The 20,403-nt window shown below is 33.4% G+C and overlaps 4 protein-coding genes across 5 annotated transcripts; 1 reads left to right on the top strand and 3 right to left on the bottom strand.

Moving 5' to 3' along the window:
- Positions 1 to 1,148: 1,148 nt before the first annotated feature.
- LOC121218177 (scopoletin glucosyltransferase) lies at positions 1,149 to 2,823 on the bottom strand. Its single transcript, XM_041094960.1, has one exon. It carries the CDS (start codon positions 2,781 to 2,783, stop codon positions 1,266 to 1,268), a length of 1,518 nt encoding a protein of 505 aa, XP_040950894.1. The 5' UTR covers positions 2,784 to 2,823; the 3' UTR covers positions 1,149 to 1,265.
- A 3,337-nt stretch (positions 2,824 to 6,160) lies between these two features.
- LOC121218176 (uncharacterized) lies at positions 6,161 to 8,442 on the bottom strand. Its single transcript, XM_041094959.1, has 2 exons — positions 7,525 to 8,442; positions 6,161 to 6,732 (listed from the first exon to the last, which is right to left on the bottom strand). The coding sequence occupies exons 1-2, from the start codon at positions 8,288 to 8,290 to the stop codon at positions 6,224 to 6,226; spliced, it is 1,275 nt and encodes a 424-aa protein (XP_040950893.1). The 5' UTR covers positions 8,291 to 8,442; the 3' UTR covers positions 6,161 to 6,223.
- A 2,283-nt stretch (positions 8,443 to 10,725) lies between these two features.
- Positions 10,726 to 12,536, top strand: LOC107934202 (uncharacterized). The gene has a single exon (XM_016866577.2). The coding sequence runs from the start codon at positions 10,828 to 10,830 to the stop codon at positions 12,178 to 12,180; it is 1,353 nt and encodes a 450-aa protein (XP_016722066.2). The 5' UTR covers positions 10,726 to 10,827; the 3' UTR covers positions 12,181 to 12,536.
- A 5,496-nt stretch (positions 12,537 to 18,032) lies between these two features.
- Positions 18,033 to 19,267, bottom strand: LOC107934169 (ethylene-responsive transcription factor RAP2-1). Of its 2 annotated transcripts, none has more exons than XM_016866537.2 (2): positions 18,826 to 19,267; positions 18,033 to 18,737 (listed from the first exon to the last, which is right to left on the bottom strand). In XM_016866537.2, exons 1-2 carry the CDS (start codon positions 18,944 to 18,946, stop codon positions 18,238 to 18,240), a joined length of 621 nt encoding a protein of 206 aa, XP_016722026.2. In that variant the 5' UTR covers positions 18,947 to 19,267; the 3' UTR covers positions 18,033 to 18,237. The 2 variants fall into 2 exon arrangements, with proteins under 2 accessions (XP_016722026.2, XP_016722025.2); XM_016866536.2 differs by having other exon boundaries at positions 18,873 to 19,145.
- Between the last annotated feature and the right edge of the window lie 1,136 nt (positions 19,268 to 20,403).

Below are 20,403 nucleotides of genomic sequence, written 5' to 3'. Positions count from 1 at the left end.
AATAGAGAATGGTTCTCCACATACAGTTCGGTTGAAGGTGGAGTTGTGCGCATGGGAAACAATTCATCTAGTAAGGTAATTGGTCTTGGTACTGTTAAAATTAGGATACACGATGGGACGATTAGGACACTCTCAAATGTTAGGTATGTACCTGATTTACGAAAGAATCTCATCTCCTTGAGTATTTTAGACTTGAAAAGATGTAGAATCAACATCGAGTCAAGCGGTATTAAAGTATCTCGTGGAGCTTTCATTTTGTTAAAAGGTAAAAGAACTGACAGTCTTTATATTCTGGAAAGTTCTACAGTGACCGGTGAAATCGGACGTCCCTCGTCCGTTACAGAGTCGAAGTCAACTCGTTTGGAGCGGAGGCAACTTGGTCATAGGAGGGAAAAATGTATGATCGCTTCGTTGAAGAGAGGTTCTCTTTTGGATGCAGGTTGTGAAAAGTTAGGGCACTGTGTTTGTGAAAATCAGACCCGGATTAATTTTGATTTGGCAGTGTACAAGTCGAAGGCTAGAAGTCTTCCAGTTTCTAAGCACAAATTCGACTCAGTTAATTCCCTGCATAATTCAAGATAGGCTCGTGGCGGGCTTTGGCAAAGATGGCGTTGTAGAAATATGAGTCAAGGTGGAGATTTGTTAAGTATGACTCCTATTTTCAGTTAAATTTGAGAAATAATCTTCTAGTTAAACTTTGTTTATTTGATTCAATCAAACACTGATTAGTTTAGATTATTTTTTTATTATTTGACATATGAATTTAGCCTATAAATAGGCTATTTTACAAACATTAAAAAAACACCCCATTTAGAGATTAGAACTCATAACACATTTAGATAATTTTGTGTTTACGTTTTGAGGGTTCTTTATTTTCGGGGTTTGAGTTTAGTTTTATTTCCATCTTTTGTACTCTTCATTCTTTTGCTATTATAGTAAAATTATCTTTGCTCGTAGTTTTTTATCCTCTTTGGAGTGGGTTTTCCACTTTAAATTTGTGTGTTCAATTTCTCAATTTATTCTGATATTTTTGTTACTTGTTGCTTAATCGGGTCGATCCCTAACACAAACAAGAATATGAAACGCACAACACAAGAAAAATAATCACCATGTAGACTCAAATCAACTATTTACCACATATTTCTTTATAAAATACAAATAGCTCAAATCTTCTTCTTTTTTACATATGTATAGCGGATGAATAATCAATATGTAGACTCAAATCAACTATTTACCATAAGAGCATTAGAAAACTTGGTAGTTCTTCAAGCATGGCCAGAATTTTCGATAACTCCATTACTTTTTGATATTCTGTGCATTTTGATATCCTCAATCAAACGTTTCAAATCATTATAAGATGAATGGCCTTCTTCAACAGCTTTCTTTGCTAATTCCCCAAGTTTTTTAGCTCTTTTGTTCATATCAATTGCCTCCTCAGTATCCCCCATCACTGCATTAATCGTCATGAGAATATCATCCCCACTTTTTATCACTAGTGAATCCTCCGTTGCCCATGCTTGCCACACCTCGTTGCCAATTGATACTCCCAAATTCAGCACTTGAGTCACCAGCTTTTCATTGTAGAATTGCTCGGCGAAAATCGGCCATGTGATGAAGGGTACACCTGCAACAATCCCTTCGAGTATCGAGTTCCACCCACAATGTGTTAAGAAGCCTCCAATGGCTTCATGTTCGAGTATCAACACTTGAGGTGCCCACCCTCTAATAAGTAAACCTTGCCCGTTTTCCTTTATTTTGTCCTCAAATCCTTGTGGCAACCATAGCTCTTGCTCTTCATCTTCGAACTCACCGTTGCTTGTTTTTAACACTTTCCCAACAACCCAAATGAATGGATGGCCCGAAGCTTCGAGTGCATAAGCAATCTCCGTTGTTTGTTTTTTGTTGAATCTAGTTAAGCTTCCAAAGCAGATGTAAAGAACAGATCTGGGTTTTTTGCAATCAAGCCAATTAATGCAGTCGTGCTTCGAAATTGATGTTTTTTCACCTCTATCAACTTTATCAACAGTGTCTCTATTGACCAGAGAAACGGGGCCAATGTGCCATGCTTTGATTCCTAAAACATTCCTACAATGATCTGCATAACCAGGCTCTAGCTCATAAAAACTGTTCATCAACACCCCAAAGCTCTTCCTCTGGGATTCTCTTAACTTATCGAATAACTCAGAGAATTTATTTTTGGCTTTAACAATGTCTGGCAACTGTGATCTAGTGAGTTTCACTTCATGAGGCAGTCCTGGAACAACGAATGTTTCAGTCTCCGACTCGATGCTCTTATGAGGCTCATAAAGTGTAATATTCTCCAAGAGACAAAGGTTAAAGAATCCGCTTCCATTGAAGGCAATCCTTGCAATGCCAAGCTCATTGGCAATATCCAGAGTCCACGGACAAAGAGAATCAGAGACTATGCAGTCAGGGTGGAGATCACTGAACAGCTTTTTTATTTTGGGTTGAAGCAATTCGATGGCATGGAAGAGCTTTATGGACATTTCTGGGGTTGGGGCTGAAACCACGTTCTCGCAACCTTCGGGCAATCCAACCTCAGTGGAAGGTAATGAGATGATTTCAAGTGTAATGTCTCGACCTAATTTAACATCTCGATCAATGACGTTTTTTATGCGAAGGGCATTCATGGTTGTGATGATAATGGTGACCTTAGCGCCGAAAGCAGCAAACATCCTCGCCATGTCCACCATTGGCATCATGTGACCAGGTGCCATGTAAGGAAAAAACATTGCATGTATTTGATTTCCATCGCTTCCCATGTTATGATGATAAGCTTTTCTCTTGTTTGCCAAATTTGAAGCTTTTTCTCCTTCTTTTTGTTTGAAATATGTAATCAAACTCTTATATCAAAATTCAAAGGGTAAAGGGTGCATATATATATGTGTGTGTGTGTGTGTGTGTGTTTTTAGAAGTAGGTTTTAATATTAACAATAAACTAACTCTAAAAACAGATTAAACACGGCAATGGTAGGCTATGTTTGTGGTAATTTGCATGAACAACTTGAGAAACAATATTGTTTTCCCTAAATAAAGAAGAAATACAATAATGGTGGGCAATGTTTTATTAGTTTTGGTTAATTGGAAAGTTCTTCAATGATTCATGGGCACATCATATAAAGGCCTGTTAATACCCGAAGACCCAAACCCAGAAAGCATAAAGGCTTTGTACCTAATAATTAATTAAAAGCTTGGTTTAAGATGAACCTTTCTTCTAATTCGTAATATTTTTTAAATTATTTATTAATTTATTAAATTTTTTATAATTATTAATAATTTTTAAATGATTTTATATAATTTTTTAAATTTTTTATTTATTAATTTGTTTAGCCTGTATTTTTTTGAAATAATTATTAAAAATTAATATATTTTTATGATTTTTATTTTTTATTTAAATATTTGTTGACGTGGCAAAATACCATGCTATTAGGTACACATGGATGCCACGTTCCACCATCTGCTTTCTCCATCAGCCACATCAACAAAATTTAACGGTTAAACATGGTCAACATTAACAGGGGCTTAATTGATTAAATTTTCACTTCTCAATTTGATGTAAATTTTTCATGAGAGCATATTTGATTTTTTTTTTGCTCTTTTTATGAGAGGTTTTTTTAACCACTAAGTCAAATACTTTTGTTTCTTCTTGATGTCCAAAACCTCCACATTCATGGCATTCAATTCTCATCTTCTTTGGAGATGGTGCATCTTCTTTCAACAAGATTTTCCCTTTGTCTCGGTTGATATTCTTCTCATATTTTCTTTCTTCAAAAAGTTTTGCATACTCTATTGAAGTTCTTAGTGAGTAAGACTAGCTTCTCTCCAAGTTCAACAATAGAAGTAATTGTTGAATCAGGTGTACGTTGTAACGACAATTTAGACATTAAAAGCAATGTTCTTTTCATCTTTCACCTTCTACATTTTAGATTCTTCTTAATCCAATTCAAAAGTTGCAAGTGAACCTATGAACTCGTCAAGTTTGGAAGTGGTATCATTTTTAACTTCTTCGATTGTAATGACTTTTATAATGAACCTTTCTTTCAAAGATAAAAAAAATAAAATTATTCTTCATCCATTCTTAAATTTCTAAACCTGAAAGAAAAGATCTAGAGCTCGGACATACGAATTGATACATTACCTTCATGTTGATCTTAAAGAAGTGTCCAAGCATCTTTGACAGATTTACACATAGAAATGATTTTGATTGTTTCATTGAAAATTGCATTCAAGGCTTTTGAGTTGTAATGTGTACCCTTCCTTCTTTGATAGTATACTTCTCTTTAGCAGGCTTAGGTGTGGTTGTTCTATCAACATTTGTTGTAACATGATGTGTGCACCTCCACTTGTATATATAACCTGTTATATAGTACATCTATCACATGATAGCTTGGATATATAGCATGTTAAAAAACAGAGACCTCTCAAATTTTTTTGAAACTATTTTTTTTAATGCACCAGATTTAAAATTATTCATCCAATAAAGTACACACATATTTACAACTAGGGTTATAAATGAATCGAGCTTGAATGAACGAACTTCTATTCGTTCATATTCGTTTGTTTAATTTTAATTTTGTTTGTGTTCGGTTCGTGTTCGTTAAGAATCTCAAAATTTTTATTTGTGTTCATTTATTTAAAATTATGAATCTTAATGTTCGTTTGTTTAATGTTCATGTTATCAAACATGTTCGTGAACATATAATTGAACATGTTTACGAACAATGTTCATGAAAAATAAATAAACAAACAAACAATAAATAAATATATATTATTTTTTAGATATAAAATAATTAAATATAAATATTAATAATTATATTATAAATAAAAAAATACAAATCAAAATAATTTTATTAATATATATTAATAGAACAATAGACGAAAACCTTAAAATTTTGTTTATATTCATTTATTTAATTTAATAAATAAACATAAATAATAATAAAAAAACAAATTATTCATCAAACATTCTGTTGATGGAAAATAAATTTGACTTGGCACTGGTTTTGTTAGCTGAATCCATGGATAAATTTTCAACTTATTTTTAATGCACATTTAACGGCATTTGGCATCTCAGCCGACGAATTTCTCTGCTTTACTTTATTTCTTATTCATTTTTTTAAAATTGAATTGTTGATCAAAACGTGCACAAGTCTCTCACGTTAGGATGTTTAGGTTTTTTTTTAATATAAAAAATTAATTAATTATAAAAATGGGATAGCGAAAAGTTATTTACGAAAATAGATTGTTTTTAAGAGCATTTAACGGTGTTATTTGACACACCGACGGCACTACCTTTTTTCTTTTAATCATCACTCAATCACCAAATTTAAAAAAAAAAAGAATATTTTTTGTGCCTCAATTGTATTAGGCAACACCCATATATATTTAAAAATAATTTTTTAATGGGTGTTGCCGGTGTGTTAGGCGACATCAGTGGAATTTAAAAAAAAATGTGAAACAGAAAAAAAAAAGCTGAAGAAAAACAGTTGAAATAGAAAAAAAATTGAAAAAAATAAAGGGGAAATGAAAAGAAAACTAAACACAACAAAAACTGAATATGAAGAAATTTGAATAACTCAAGAAAGGAAATATGAAAAAAAAAAAGTTTAAATAACTTTTTATTAAAAAAATAACAATATAAAATTTAGAAAATTGAAAAATGTATGGTGCTAGTACGATAACCATCTATAAAGCAAGCATTAATCACGGGCTTCTCATTTATTTTTTTCGGTTATTTATTTATTTATTTCAACTGTCTTTTTTCAATTTTATTTTTTATTTCACCTTTTTTATTTAATTCTCACCGGCGACACCCATTAAACAATTATCTTCTTTCAGTTTATTTTAATTGACACAAAATTTTTTTCTCCATAGTAAATACTTGTATTTTTCACAATATTTAAAAAAATTCAGAGTATTTCAGAGATAATTAAATCATAATTCGACTAATTCAAACCATATATCGCATGCTAATATTTGTATATATTCTAAATAGTAATTAAAATATTTAAATCCAAATATTATTCAAATTCACAAAAAAAAAATCCTCGTATATCCATACCCAATCCTGAGCAGAGAATTGAAGCATTTGCAATCTACCAAACTCCAATTAAAAACTATACAATTAAAACAAGTTCAATTTTCAACGCCAAAACCCACACACTCATTCCAAAAAAATCAAACAAAATCTCAGTTTCACATGCTACAAAACTAAGTTAGGGGATCTTCCATTATTATTATCCAATACAATTTCAAACAAATCAGCCTCAGATTCTTCATCAAATTCCATTGTTGAACAATTTGTCCCATAATTATTATGGCTGCCTTTATTTGTGCATCTATTAAGCCATTGAGAATCAATTCTCCCCATTGAAAATAGCTCTTTGCTGTCTTCGTACCCTAAAGCGGCTGCAGCAGCAGGGGAATTCACCACAGGGCCAATGAAGCATGGATTCGGTGTCCGTTGCCCGTTCGCCGGACTGTAAACGAATGCACTTTGTCCGAAATTAACTAGAACCAAAACATCATCGTTTGCTGCTAGTGTCGGATATAGAGGTGTCCCGAATTCCTCAGACTTACAGTTTATTACATGTACTAACTCCGAGTCTAATGTGAAAAACACTTTCTTTTGCTTCGGATTGAAACCGCAACCTATCACTTTCCCTGGTTTCCCCCAGTCTTCTTTCTCGGATTCGAAAATAAGCTTAATTCCTGAAAATTAGTGTAAACCATGAGTTAAAGTTGCATAAACAAGCAACTTAGAATTAAGAAATTGAACCCTGGAGCTCATCTGGTAAGTTGGACACTCTTCGCCTAAGACTATTTACCTATAACCCCTCAACCAAGGACAAGTGAGCCCACCTGTCATTTGACACTCATGTCTAACGACATACATAGGACCACGGAGCACTTACTATAACAACAATCAACCTACAATAGCAGTGCCCCGTTTTACACCTGACTTCTGATCACTAACCTCTGACTTGTCTGTATAATCATACGGCTCATCACGTGGCATTATCTTACAAAATTAAAATCCCTATATAAGCCCAAGTGCACAAAAGAGACCGAGTCACTCTCCCCTTCTTCCTCACTCCCTTTCTTCCTTATTGACTCTCTGCCCTGTACTCACCTTCTCCTCTTTATTGGTACTTAGTACCAACAAATTTGAACCCCTATAATTTGATACGTAGGTATGTACTGGTACACATAATACTGCAATAAATTATATGAAACTGATGCATCATTTTTAGTCAATAGCTTCACAGTTACTCCACATGCAGTAAAGTGTGGCATCATTAACTGATTAAGTGGTCTTAATACATAATTCGTGATCATGTGGCAGTGGACCCTTTTTTCAATTACCTTCACAGATTTATTCAATTTTTGACATCCGTCCGATACTATTTCATCTCTATTAACATTATAAAATAAATGGGGTTTATTTGATCTTCTAAAAAATGGAAGTTACCAAATAGAAAGTTGATGAAAAAAGAAAGTTACCGTCAAGAAAGACCGAACCATCTGAATTGAAACCAATGGAACCTGGATAAGTACCAGGAAGCTTCGAAGGAAGAGAACCACCTGCTGTTAATCCCATTGATAACATCACTTGTTCTTCACCTTTTCCATCATCTTTAGTTGCAGATTTTAATTCATCAACCTTGTTAATAACATGGTGGGAATCTTGATGTTCATGGATCAATTTTGTTTTCTCACCTAATTCCTTGAGCTTCCCACTATCATCATCACCATGGCAATACAAAATCTTGATTTCAAAATAAGCTTCTTGAGGAAAAGCAGTGTTCCCTAAAGGTGGACCTGGTAAAGGCAAAGCTGTTTTAATAACAGCTGATGATGCTGCAGCCATGGATGACCCAGATTTTAGCCTAACCTTTTGCATGAAATCAGCTGATCCTTGACATACTTCCCAACTTAATTCAACATCATTCCCTCTTAGAAAATCAACAGCTGCACATAATCCCAACAAGCTTGATGACCTTGTTGATGATGATATGTTGTAGGGTGTGAAACCAAATCTAGACCATCCATTTTCAACTGCATCTGTGATGAGAGATGGATGATCAGACCAACTAAACAATGGCTTTGCCGACACCCCACGTCGGAAAACATAGTGGTGATCAGCAACCATGTCTTTACCTTCAGTACTCTCTTTATGAAGACACCACTTAAGTATAAACACTACCAAAAGGATCAAAACAATAACAATGATTACCACTGCTGCTGTTACATGCATCAATTCAACCATCACTACAAAGTCTTATTGGGTTTTTTTTTTCTGGGAAAATGTAGAAGAAAAGGAGAAGGAAAACTAGAAAGGAGAAAGAGACGGCAAAGCAAGCGTTGGAGTAAAAAGACTGGTTCAAGAAAAGGCAAGGGAGAGCTATGGTGTAAGTTTTTTTTTTGGGTCCATTTTCTTTATTAAATGTCAACCCACAAATCTTTCTTTATTAAAATACCCTTTTTCATAAGGATGAATATATTGATTTCGACAAAAAAAAATTATATTAAAAAATAGGTGATAATTAAGGGCAAAAATGAAAACAAAAATTAATTTTTGTCTTCATAAATGATAAATTTAATATTGAATTTTTTTTAAAAATTTATTAAATAGTATATTGATATCATGGTATCTTTAGTTCTCTAAAACAAATTTTTGACTCTTTGAAACTAGAGTAAAAAGGGGAATGTTGAAGAAAAAGTTTGAGAAAAGTGCCAAGAAATTAAGGAACTTGGTTTTTTATTATAGTACTTGTCGAACTTAGAGGTAATTCCATGTAAAACCTTGGAATTTCTATGCAAAAGCAATGATTTCATGTTTGTAAAGAACTCTAAAGAACTTGGCATGAAGATATATCGCTGTAGAGCAATCAACATTCATTGAAAAGTGTGTGCTTTAATGAAGATGAATGCAATGTATTTAATGAGGATCGTCTAATCTCAGGAGGGGATCCCTAAAATTCTTCAAAAAATTGATTTTAGTCCTTATAGTAAATATATATAAAAATATAATGTTTAGTTTCCATCAATCGAATCTGTGATATAATGACAATTTTAATTGACATTAAATCTTGAGTTCAATAAAAATTCAAAATAAATCAACAGTTGAAACTAAAATATCAAAATTTCCATATATAACTTTTACTTTCTTCGTTCTAGTTGAAGTTTTGTCTCATTAGACATTATCTGATCTCTAGACTCAAAAAATTTAGTGGTGGGGACTTCTGATTTTCAGGGATTGTGATTTTGTTATGCCAAATTATGTTTCATATGCCAAGTAGTGGGAGGCCTTCATATTCATGGAAACCCATTAAAGCACCAATTGTTTTTTCTACTAAAAAGCAAACCAAAAAATAAATATGTTGACCTTTTGTAGACATCCTATTCTAATATAAGAAAAACAAAAATATAATTTCATTTTTAATGGTAGCCAAGCACTAAGGAAAATTTAGAGTGGATGTGACCATATTAAAGCCAATAACTCAATTTATAGAAGCCCCACTTGCCCCTGAAGTTCTTTTTGGGGGAGGGCTTCTTAATTCTTCATAAGTGAACATATAAAAACTATGAGTAATCATCTTGTTTGGTAATAGTTGGCAAAAAGTCTAGGCCATAATTCCAGAGATAATTGCCACAATTCAAGGGGATAAACCATAAAGATGTTGAGAAACACTTTGCTTTTCATATGCAATAACTAAAATGATTTAATTATGAATTTTATTTTTCATGTTCTGTGGAAATTAAGAAAGTATTTAATTCAATGGTGGTAATACCGTTAAATTTTACCATTAAATTGTCGATTTAAAAATCAACAGTTTAAGAATTTATATGCACAAAATTTACAAAAAAAATCAATAATTCAAGTCCATATATTTACCAACCATTATAATAACTTCTCAATTTTTGTAAAGCACAAACTTCTTTATTTTCATAAGTAGAAAGATGAAATTCAAAATTAAACATTTATATAATACATGTATATGATAAACCTGAATTTCATTTCACTTCATTCATACAAAAATTTCAATAAGACCTAAGTATTGGAACTTGGGATGAATGATTAAATTATAGAACTTTTAAGGGTCAAAAGTGAATATATTTAAGAATGGCAAATCACATCAAAAGTATAGAAGATGACAATGGATTTATATCATTACATGTAAATTGTGAAGATTAGTTAACTAAAACGAAAGGAAAATGGTATTGGGAAGTAATAATTAGCAGCTAAAAGCTAGAAATAGACCATTGATTGATGTCAATTATCAAACAGTTTCCCTTTTATCTTCCCAAATAGCCTTGTCAATGACAAAGGGAATTTTATTTCCACTTCAACTTGAAAAGAAAAAAGTGAAAGTAATGGCTCAAGAAAATGCAAAGCCCCAGTGGTTGGTGAGTAGGAATAAGATTTGAAAAACTAAAAACAAATAAAAAAAAATTTGTTTATAAAATTATGAATTAAAATCTCTACATATATCATTTTATTCGATTTAAGGATAGTCTAGATTTAATCTTGTTTCAAGAGTCTTTGAGACTTGGCCTTAAATCAATTTAATCGACTTTAAGAGTTGTCAAGATTTAATGTTGAAGACAAGTGAAGAAGATTTGATCCAAAGGGTATTTTTTATCTTTTTTGTGTTGATGCAATTGAATTAGGGAAAACTTAATGGCCTTCAAGATTTTCCAAATAAATAGGCCCATATCTACCAACAATTGGACCATAAACTATCGTCTTTGTTGGATCTGCAACTTATTGAAAAGCCCCTTAAAATGGTCTAAAAATGGCCGATGGTGATGAACGACCGGTTGTTGATATTTACACTCTTCGGCTCTGTTTATCCAAGTATCTTCGCCAAAAAAAAATCACTCCTTCACATACATTCGAAACGAAGAAGAAGAGCAAAACCTACAAATGAAGCAATGAATTCTCTCTGCAATTCCCTGAAATCCCTTCACGTAAACCCCACCTTTTTCCCAACAAAACCAGAGCTTCCCTTTTCCTTTTCCCTCTCTCCCATTTCCGCCCCACCCTTTAAATCCAAATCCTCACCGACCCGATGTCGTCTCACCGTCAAAGCCGAAGCCAACGCCGTTGAAATCGACATGGTGAGGAACAAGCAAGGCGTTTACGCACCCAAACAGAAGAAAGTCGTTGTTTTATGGGACCTCGACAACAAACCGCCGCGAGGGCCGCCGTACGAAGCGGCGTTGGCGTTGAAAAGGGTCGCCGAGAAGTTCGGTGAAGTCGTCGATATGTCGGCTTACGCTAACCGCCACGCGTTCGTTCATTTGCCTCAATGGGTACTTCAAGAACGACGGGAAAGGAGGAGCCTCGACATCCTCGAACGGAAAGGGATTGTGAAGCCGGACGAACCGTACATTTGCGGCGTTTGTGGCCGGAAATGTAAAACGAATCTTGATTTGAAGAAACATTTCAAGCAATTACACGAAAGGGAACGGCAAAAGAAGTTGAACAGGATGAAATCATTGAAGGGTAAGAAACGTCAACGGTTTAAAGAAAGGTTTATAAGTGGGAACCATAAGTACAATGAAGCTGCTAGGAGTATAATTAAGCCTAAGATTGGTTATGGTTTAGCTAGTGAGCTAAGGAGAGCTGGGGTTTATGTTAAAACCGTGGAGGATAAGCCCCAAGCAGCGGATTGGGCATTGAAAAGACAAATGCAACATTCAATGAGTAGAGGGATTGATTGGTTGTTTTTAGTTTCTGATGATAAGGATTTTGTGGAGATGTTGAGGAGAGCAAGGGAAGCAGATTTAGGGACTGTGGTTGTAGGTGATTGGGATAGGGGTTTAGGTAGACATGCTGATCTATGGGTGTCTTGGGTTGAGGTAGAAAATGGGGAGGTTTCAGAGAAAGATTTGGTGCCCAAGAGGAAGAGAATGAGTAGTGATGATGGGTTGTTTTCAGTTTCGGAATTCGATGGTGAGAACATTAGTATCGGGGAATTGGATGGTGTTGCGAATGAGCTTTTAGTAGGGAGGAATGAGTACGGTGGCATGATGATTTCGGTGTTTTCAGAAGATGAGGATGAATGGGATATTGAGGCAGTTGGTGATGAAGATTACTTGTTGGATGGTAGTGAAGATGAAATGATTTTTGAGGAAGATGGGTATTATTGATGAGGAAAGTTGGGACGCTTATCAATGTTAGGAATTCAAACTTATACAGGGAATAATGGAGAAGGAGATTATAATCTAAGAGTCCCATTTGCACAATGTGGTTCTTCATTGTTTTCAGAGTTGCTAATGGTATATATCATGCCTATATTGTCTCTATATTATCTTCTTTTTTACTGTGTAGAGTGTACCATTGATACCCTCAAAATTGAAATGGTATAGTATAGGTATGAACAACAGAGGAACTGCAATGTAGTAATCTTTTTTCATTTTTTAACACCAATTTTTAGTATGTGTTTCACCTATGGAGTAGGTTATGAATTTGATTAGTGGAAAGTGGTGGATCATTGTTGCTTTCATATATATAGTTTTCATTTTAGTTCTATAGATTTGTATATGGAGAATGTTTAATTCATATAGGGTCAAAGTACTATGGAGGCTACTGAATTAGAATTTAAATTGCATTTTGCCTTCTCTACTAAAGAAAATAGGCAAAGTAGTCCTTTTATGTTAGTTCAAATAGTAAATTAGTCATTTTTGTTAAAAAATTCATCAATTTATACTGTGAAAAATTGATGTGGCTGATGGAACAACCAAAAAGTGATAGATGGCCCTCATTCTGACGTAGAAGGACTGGTTTTTAATAGTAAAAATGAATAAAATTTTCTTTGACGTAATATGCATGGATTAATTTATCCATTTTTTTGAGTAAAGGAGGCAAAATGTAAATTGACTCCTAGTATAAGAGGCTCGATAGTACTTTTACCTTTACAAATGATTATTGCTTGTCTGGGGTAAATTAGATCCAATTCTTTTGGCCTTGTTATATTGAAAATTTGTTCCTGTGGGTGATATACTTGAATGCTGTTGCATAATTGCTGGTTTTCTGCGTGACCTTCGTTGACCAATCCAAATGCTTGTGTAAGAAATGATTCTTGATTGATCTCTCTTGTTCTTGGAGGGGCATGAAGTATGAATCTATGTTGCTCGGACTCTTTAATTTTTTTGAAGCAGTCAACACATGGATATCGAGATATGACCTACAAGGATTCGACAAATGTATAGAAAAACTTAGAGAAGAATAATCATACTTGTGTTGGATATATATTTGTATATAACATTTAGACACACCTCAATCCAAGTAACATAAGTGGAGAGTTGCTTGAAGAGGAAATCAAGAAATGGGAAGAAAATTCAAAGCACTAATTTGAGGAGTTCAAAGCCCATTGCCGACTGAGGTCATTTTCGGGTTTAATGGATGATTGGCCGCTTTGTCTTCTGATTGAGATAATTAAAGTTCAAGTCCATTGATTCAATTAAAGGTTCCTCCAATCATAGGTGATGTAGGACAAGGATGGTGGGTGGGGGAGGGGAGGGGTTTGCCACAAAATGATAACTACTTGTTAGTTATTTTGTTGAAGCAAGAAATTTAGGTACAATTGAAATTGGACTTGTGGAATCTAAATTGAATATTCTCAATTTAAATTTTAAAAAACTAATATCTTAAACTTTTTCGACCTATTTTAAAAAATTGACTCGAACATTAAACCCTAAATTTAAAATGACGTGAACTTGAAATAATCATAACTCAAAATTATTTGAACTCATAATGATACAACTTGAAAACTCAAATTTTAAACTTGAATAGCTTGAATTGAGACAATTTGAACTTGAAATGACATGAATTCAATATGATCTAAATTGATTTTATTTATATTCACTCGACTTAAAATCAATCTGATTTGCTCAATTGATAGGTTTAGCTGAAATTACAAGGATAGACAAATTTTGAGTAGAATTAGGGCATTTGGTTGATGGATGTTGTAAGGTTTAAGGGCTAATTAGAGTTACATGAAAGAAGCAAAACAAGAAGAAAAGTTTTAGGCATCTTATATATTTAAATTCAAATAAACAAATTGAAGTTTTGTAAGATTTTTTAAAGTGTTGTTCGTATAGAGCTGACAATCCCTTAACGGTTAGTATTGTTTTCAAGTTGAGTTAAGTTTTATCTCTCGACTTTATAGAAAACCCGATGCCTTGAAAAATTATTTAAAAAGATAATGAGTTCACAAAACAGAACCGCCTCTTCGAGATCAAATAGTGAGTGACACATGGTTATCTATTAAAAGAAACGAGAACATTTGTCTATGGTAAGATTTGGACCCCCAACTTATAGCATATAGTTTACCTTGACGCAGAGTTAATTTTAAACAAACAACATTTCATAAACTTCTTTAAATAAATTGATTCCTAGATGATGTTAAACCACTTCATCATGAAAGAAAGACCATAATTAGTGATATTCTTAAATATTTAATCTTTGATTTGATTGCTATTCTGTCGGCACTAATAGGACTCACTGCTCATTATCAATCAGCTTTGAAGAACTAGTTTGGTTAATAGTTTGGTCTAGAACCCCAATAATGCTCCATGATATCATAACATTAGTGTCACATTGTCATGTCCCTCACCCCCCCCCCTTTCCCAGTAACTATAGGTGGTGGAGGCATTTACATTTGCACTCATCATCTACCAATACAACAACATTGCAAGCAGCCATCTTGAAGCATAATTCATCGAACTATCGGATTTGTATCTGTTATGAGGTATTGTTCGTTTTAATAACTAGGGATTGCGTCCTCATTAAGTGTAGGTATGAATTTTTACATACGTTGTAATCAGAATGCAACAATTATCGGAATACAAAAAATATGACGATTCAAAACAAACAAAATCTCGTAATAACAAAATCGACAATCCTTGCATCAACCGTATGAAGACACAAAGGCCAAAGAGTGATATGGCCTACTAGCTTGCGTCCTCGTATTTTTAGTTCCTAAAATCAAAGAAAGTAGATAAGGAGATAAGGGTGAGATACGTATGAGAACCAAGCACGGGGTAACGGTCCAATTTCAAAATTAGACCCTCTTAAACTTAAATAATTCAATTTAATCCTTTCTTCTTTCGTTAAATAAAAATTGTATTTTCAATCTCCCCAAAATTAATAATTCAGAGAATTGGCTGAGGTATTGGTTCAGTGAGAGGTATAAAATCGGTTGACCTGCTAATTGACATTAATTGATTGAATTGGCGATTGAACCTTTCTTTTATAATTTTATAACTTTTAAAATAATTCATTTCCTTTAAAATCTAATTGAATCAATAGAATCGATAATCGATAATCTGATTGGTTTAATTCATTTCAAAAACATTGAATTTTCTAACTTTGCTCGAGATATTTATCTTGAGAAAACCCGAGATGGTCCTATAGATGATGAGCTAAGGGAGGTTGTCACCTTCATGGTTACTGGTAGCTTACGAAAGAGGGTTGTTCGGTGGATGTTGATAGGTGATGAAGGTGGGCGGTGATTAGATTTTTCGGTTTCTTTCTATTCTTTTCTTAATTATGATTAATTAACGTAGGTTTATGCTTATTCTTGTTTTGGGGATTTTGATTAGTCCTCTTTTGTTTGTTTGTTTTTTGAATACGTATAGGCAAGGCATTAATGGGACCCCTTGATTTTTGTTTATTTGTATTAATGGAGGACCGAATATGAAAAAGTTAATGGGGATTTTTTTTTTCCTTTTGACTTGTCATCGAATTATTGATATAATTTAGAGATGGAAAAACTTTGAATACCTTTGGTGGATTCTGAATTAATTTACTTCAAATGAAGTGGATTTTAGTTTGAAAAATGGGTGTGGGTGGAGTAGAGGTGATCATGGGGCCGGGTAGGGCTTGAATAAAATTTTAGATTCATATTTCGGGTCGGGCTTAGGAAACGGGCCTAAAATTTTTGTCTAAGCCCGGCCCAAAAGAAAATTGCTAAGCCCGAGCCCAGCCGGGCCCATATTAATTTTTTTACTTTATTTCATTAAATAAAAAATTTTAAAACAAATATTAAAACAAAAAACAAATAAAAAATGAGACTAAAACAATTCTTAAAACAATACACAAATTAAAAATATAATAAAAAAGTGGTTATATTAACATTGAAACAAATTAGAACTAAAATAATAGCCAAATTAATAATAAAATAAAAGTATACTTGATTAAAAATAATATATATTTAATATATAACTCGGGCTGGACTCGGGCCACAAAATTTTTACCCGAGGCCCGACTCATTTTCTAAACGGGCCTCGTTTTTTGCCCAAACTCATATTTCGGGCCTATATTTTTATCCGAACCCTCTCATTTTTTGGGCGGGCCGGGTAGCCCAACCCATGATCACCTCTAGGGTGGAGTGGGACTGAAATAAATTTTTTTAAGGGACTAAACTATAAATTTTGTATTAAAGAGTTTTAAATTGAATTATAAAATCTTAAAAAGGACTAATAGGACAATTGACCCGTTTGAACCAAAGGGAGTCAAGGCCTTACTTGCCCCTCTTGGATTCGCCTCGAAATAGTAAGTTTCGAGCAATTATGATAATTGTTTGTCTTGCTTTGCTCTACTATACGAAATTATTATTTTATATTTGTAAATACATAATTATTAAAAGGGTAAAAATATAACAATATAATATAGAAAAGAAACTCGCATGTTTAAAGATTTCAAAAATATATTTTTTTGAATAATTATGTTTGAGTATTTACTTGACTTTAAAAATATTGAAAATATTAAATATAAGTAGCAAAAATTAAATTGAAGCGGATTGAGGTGATCAAAGATGAATCCACAAACAACCATGGAGGTGGTAGTGATTTTTAAGGTTTTACATTCATAGTGGAGCGTGATGGGTGGTAGAGTAGAGCATACAAATTGTGGAGTAAGGGTGGCGCTAGGGGGTTGGTAGGGTCCTGCCCCCTAAAATAAAAAATCACTTTAGGCCAAATTTATAAAATTTTAAGTTACTACATGGTAAAATTGCACTTTGACCCCTAAAATGATAAAATTTTAATTTAGTTCTTTAAAATTTTATAAATATATAAATCATAAAATTACATTATAACTCTTATAAAAATATACAACTTAATTCCATCATTTCCCTTAAAAAAATTCTGATCTTGCCCTTATTGTGAAACAGTAATGAATTTAGAAACATCCATCTTTGATCTCATCCATTTCCATTCCTAATATAACCATTAATATAAAAAATTCTTAAATTATTTTTTTAATAATTTATTGTTCACATATTTGAAGGATTTCCTTTTATAAAGGAATAAAGAAGGGATGATTATTGCTTATAAAATCACATTTATTTTTTTAATAATCAATCCAACATTAATTTAATTGAATAATGATAAAAAAAATTTTATTTTATAAAATAATTTATAATTTATATTATTTTAAATATACTTTTATCATTTTATATCTTTTATATAGGAAAAAATGTGCACATATAATAAATGTAAACCCAAGCCCCTTGATTTTCAAGGTTTGTTTAACTAGAACATGTACCTTAAAATTTATCTAGTTATCTGTAAATGACTAACCTAAGTTTGTTTAAGCCTGCATATATATTTCATTTTGAGAAGATTTAATTTTTAATAAATATATATTTTATTACTATTACATGATTTTTTTATTAAATCTAAAAATATGCAACTTAATATATTTTTTAATATTTACATTATAATATAATATTTTTTGAAAAGAATATAATATATTTTATTATTCATATGAAATAAATTATATAATATATAAAATAGAACATACCATAAACTTAAAAATCGATCTAATTAAATCAAACTAGAGCTTTGAATATTAAAACTGGATTTAACCCATATTTTAAATATGCTTAATTTTTTATTTAAATTTTTTCTCGAATCTTAGGTTATTTTCAAACTTAAAAAAATAACCCAACCATTAAAGGTTTATAATATAGTAAATATATAAAGAAAAACAAGGGTAAGCTAAATCCCTATTCCATGACTATCAACGTTAAGTTACAAGCCACTAACTAAAGTTTCAATAGTATTCCAAAGTAAAACATAACCTTATCAAATAGAACCAATCCATTTCTCCATTGATTCTATTCTTAAATAAACAAAAGGAAAAAAAATGGTGCCTATGAACATTTGTTGATTTGTGAGGGGTGTGTTCCGATATGTGATTCAATCTTCATCGGAAACTTCGGGGTACTTATTCAAATCAGGCTTCAACAAAACTCGACGAGTATTATTCGGTGAGTCCGACGAAGAACCACCATGATGATAAACCGATGATGTTTGCAAAGCATCAACTTTCGCCCCCACTTCAGCCGCTTTCTTCCGTATGGAAGTGGCAGAGATATCCCTAAGCTTATTATCCTTTTCTATAAGGTCAGGAAAGTTAAGCCTCGCGGACGGACCTCGTAAGTAGAACACGGCGGTATCGTAGGCACGGGCGGCGGCAACGGGGGTGGTATACGACCCGAGCCAAATCCTAGACCTCTTGTTAGGTTCCCTTATTTCAGCCACCCATTTCCCCCACTTCCTCATCCTTATCCCTCTATATGGTTTCTCCTTTTGTTGTGTCCTTTCCGCCTTCGGCTTCTCACCGCTCGTTGAACTCGACGTCGATGAACAACAACAGTCACCTTCCATGGCCGGAACCCTCCCAAAAGACCAAAACCCTATTTTACGAGAAAGAAGGGTTAAAATTTAAATATCAAAGAACACCCTTGCTACAAAAAAGGGATTCACAATGAGATATATATATACATAAACAGAGAGTGGGGGGTGAAATGAATTGCAGTATAGTTTCCCACTTGGCTGCTAGTTTGTCGTCGGGGCACGGCCGCCACGTTGATCGTATATACTTAAATACAAATTTGGCCGACATAAACCATCATCTACACCTCTTAATTTCTTCTCTTTAAGTCTTACTATAACCTACAAAAGTTATATATAGTAGTAATGGTATACTGTATATGAGATACATAGTTATATACGAATACAAAACTGTATATATATATATTTTTCTCTTGGAGGGTACGAAAGGGTGTTTGATGACTTAACCAAAACCGAAATCAACTCAAGTAGCGGCTTGTAAGCATAAAGCATGTGATATAGCCGACGTTCCCCCCCCCCCTTTTTTTTGGGGTTTGGCTTTTAGCTTTGGAGTATATCTTATTGGCAAGCAAATCATTTCTCATATTTATTTATTATCTAATGCTTTAGGATCTGTTTTTATATTAACTATTTACGGGTAAAAAATATTTTTTATTTGGTTTTTATGCTATTTTTTTAAAAATTTTAAAAAATATCATTTTTGGAGAGAAAAAGAGAAAGCGCGTCCAATTGAGCGTGCTTTCCCTTTCTCTCTTCCAATAATAGGGTTTTTTTTAATTAGGTTAGGTTTAGGATTTTTTAAGGGTTTAGGGGTGAAATCACGAAAGTTTATAGGTAAATTGGAGGGGTCAGGATGTGATAACATGACTCAAAACACATACATTTTGTATGTCATGGCGGGATAGGACTATTACCTCATAAACCCATCTTGGGGTAGCCAGGTTTTGGGTGACAGTGCTTGATACGGTCACGGGTGGAAGTCTAGGTGGAGGTCCCAATTGACGATCGTGATGCAGTCCCGAGCTCGAGTATAACTGGGAGTCAATTGACGGTCGTTATGCGGTTACGAGTTTAAGCTTTTTGGATACTTGCAAATGATGTCTTTTATATATCATACATAAGATTGAGGTCATAATTATAGGGAAAATGGAAAGATTTCTGGAGTAATCAACGTAAATTTTTTTTTTCTATATTTCCAAGCACTCAATATCTTTAACCTTTCATTCTTATCCGAAGGCTAACACCAAAGTTGACACAATAGGGCTCTCAGGCGGAGAGCGGATGTTTTGGCACAATAGATGTCAAACTCGGGTCAGTGCGACAACGATTATAGTTATTAATGGGTTATTTAATAACAACAATCGTTATCACCCCGAAAGGAGCATCACCTTTACTGCACCGCAACAATCGCTCCCCGCTCCGCCTAAGAGTCCTCCTACATCCACAGCAGTGTCGGCCTTCGAATAAGAAGGAAGATTAAAGGTACTAACTGCTTAGAAATGGAGAAAAAAATTACGTCAATTATAGCGGGAAGCCTCATAGATTTTCCATATGATTATGCCTTCAAACTTCTGTATAGTATTTATACGACAACATTTCTGGGTATCCAAAAAGTTTGAGCTCGTGCCACGTAACGACCGTCAATTGGCTCTCTTGTTATACCCCGATCCATGACCGTATAACGGCTGTCGATTGAGACCTCTACGTAGAAACTCAGGGAGAAGAACA

This window comes from Gossypium hirsutum, chromosome D06, assembly GCF_007990345.1.
Source record: "Gossypium hirsutum isolate 1008001.06 chromosome D06, Gossypium_hirsutum_v2.1, whole genome shotgun sequence".
In the NCBI taxonomy this organism is placed as follows: Eukaryota; Viridiplantae; Streptophyta; class Magnoliopsida; order Malvales; family Malvaceae; genus Gossypium; species Gossypium hirsutum.
Note: the sequence above shows the minus strand (reverse complement) of the source record. Positions and strands in the feature narration are given on the sequence as shown.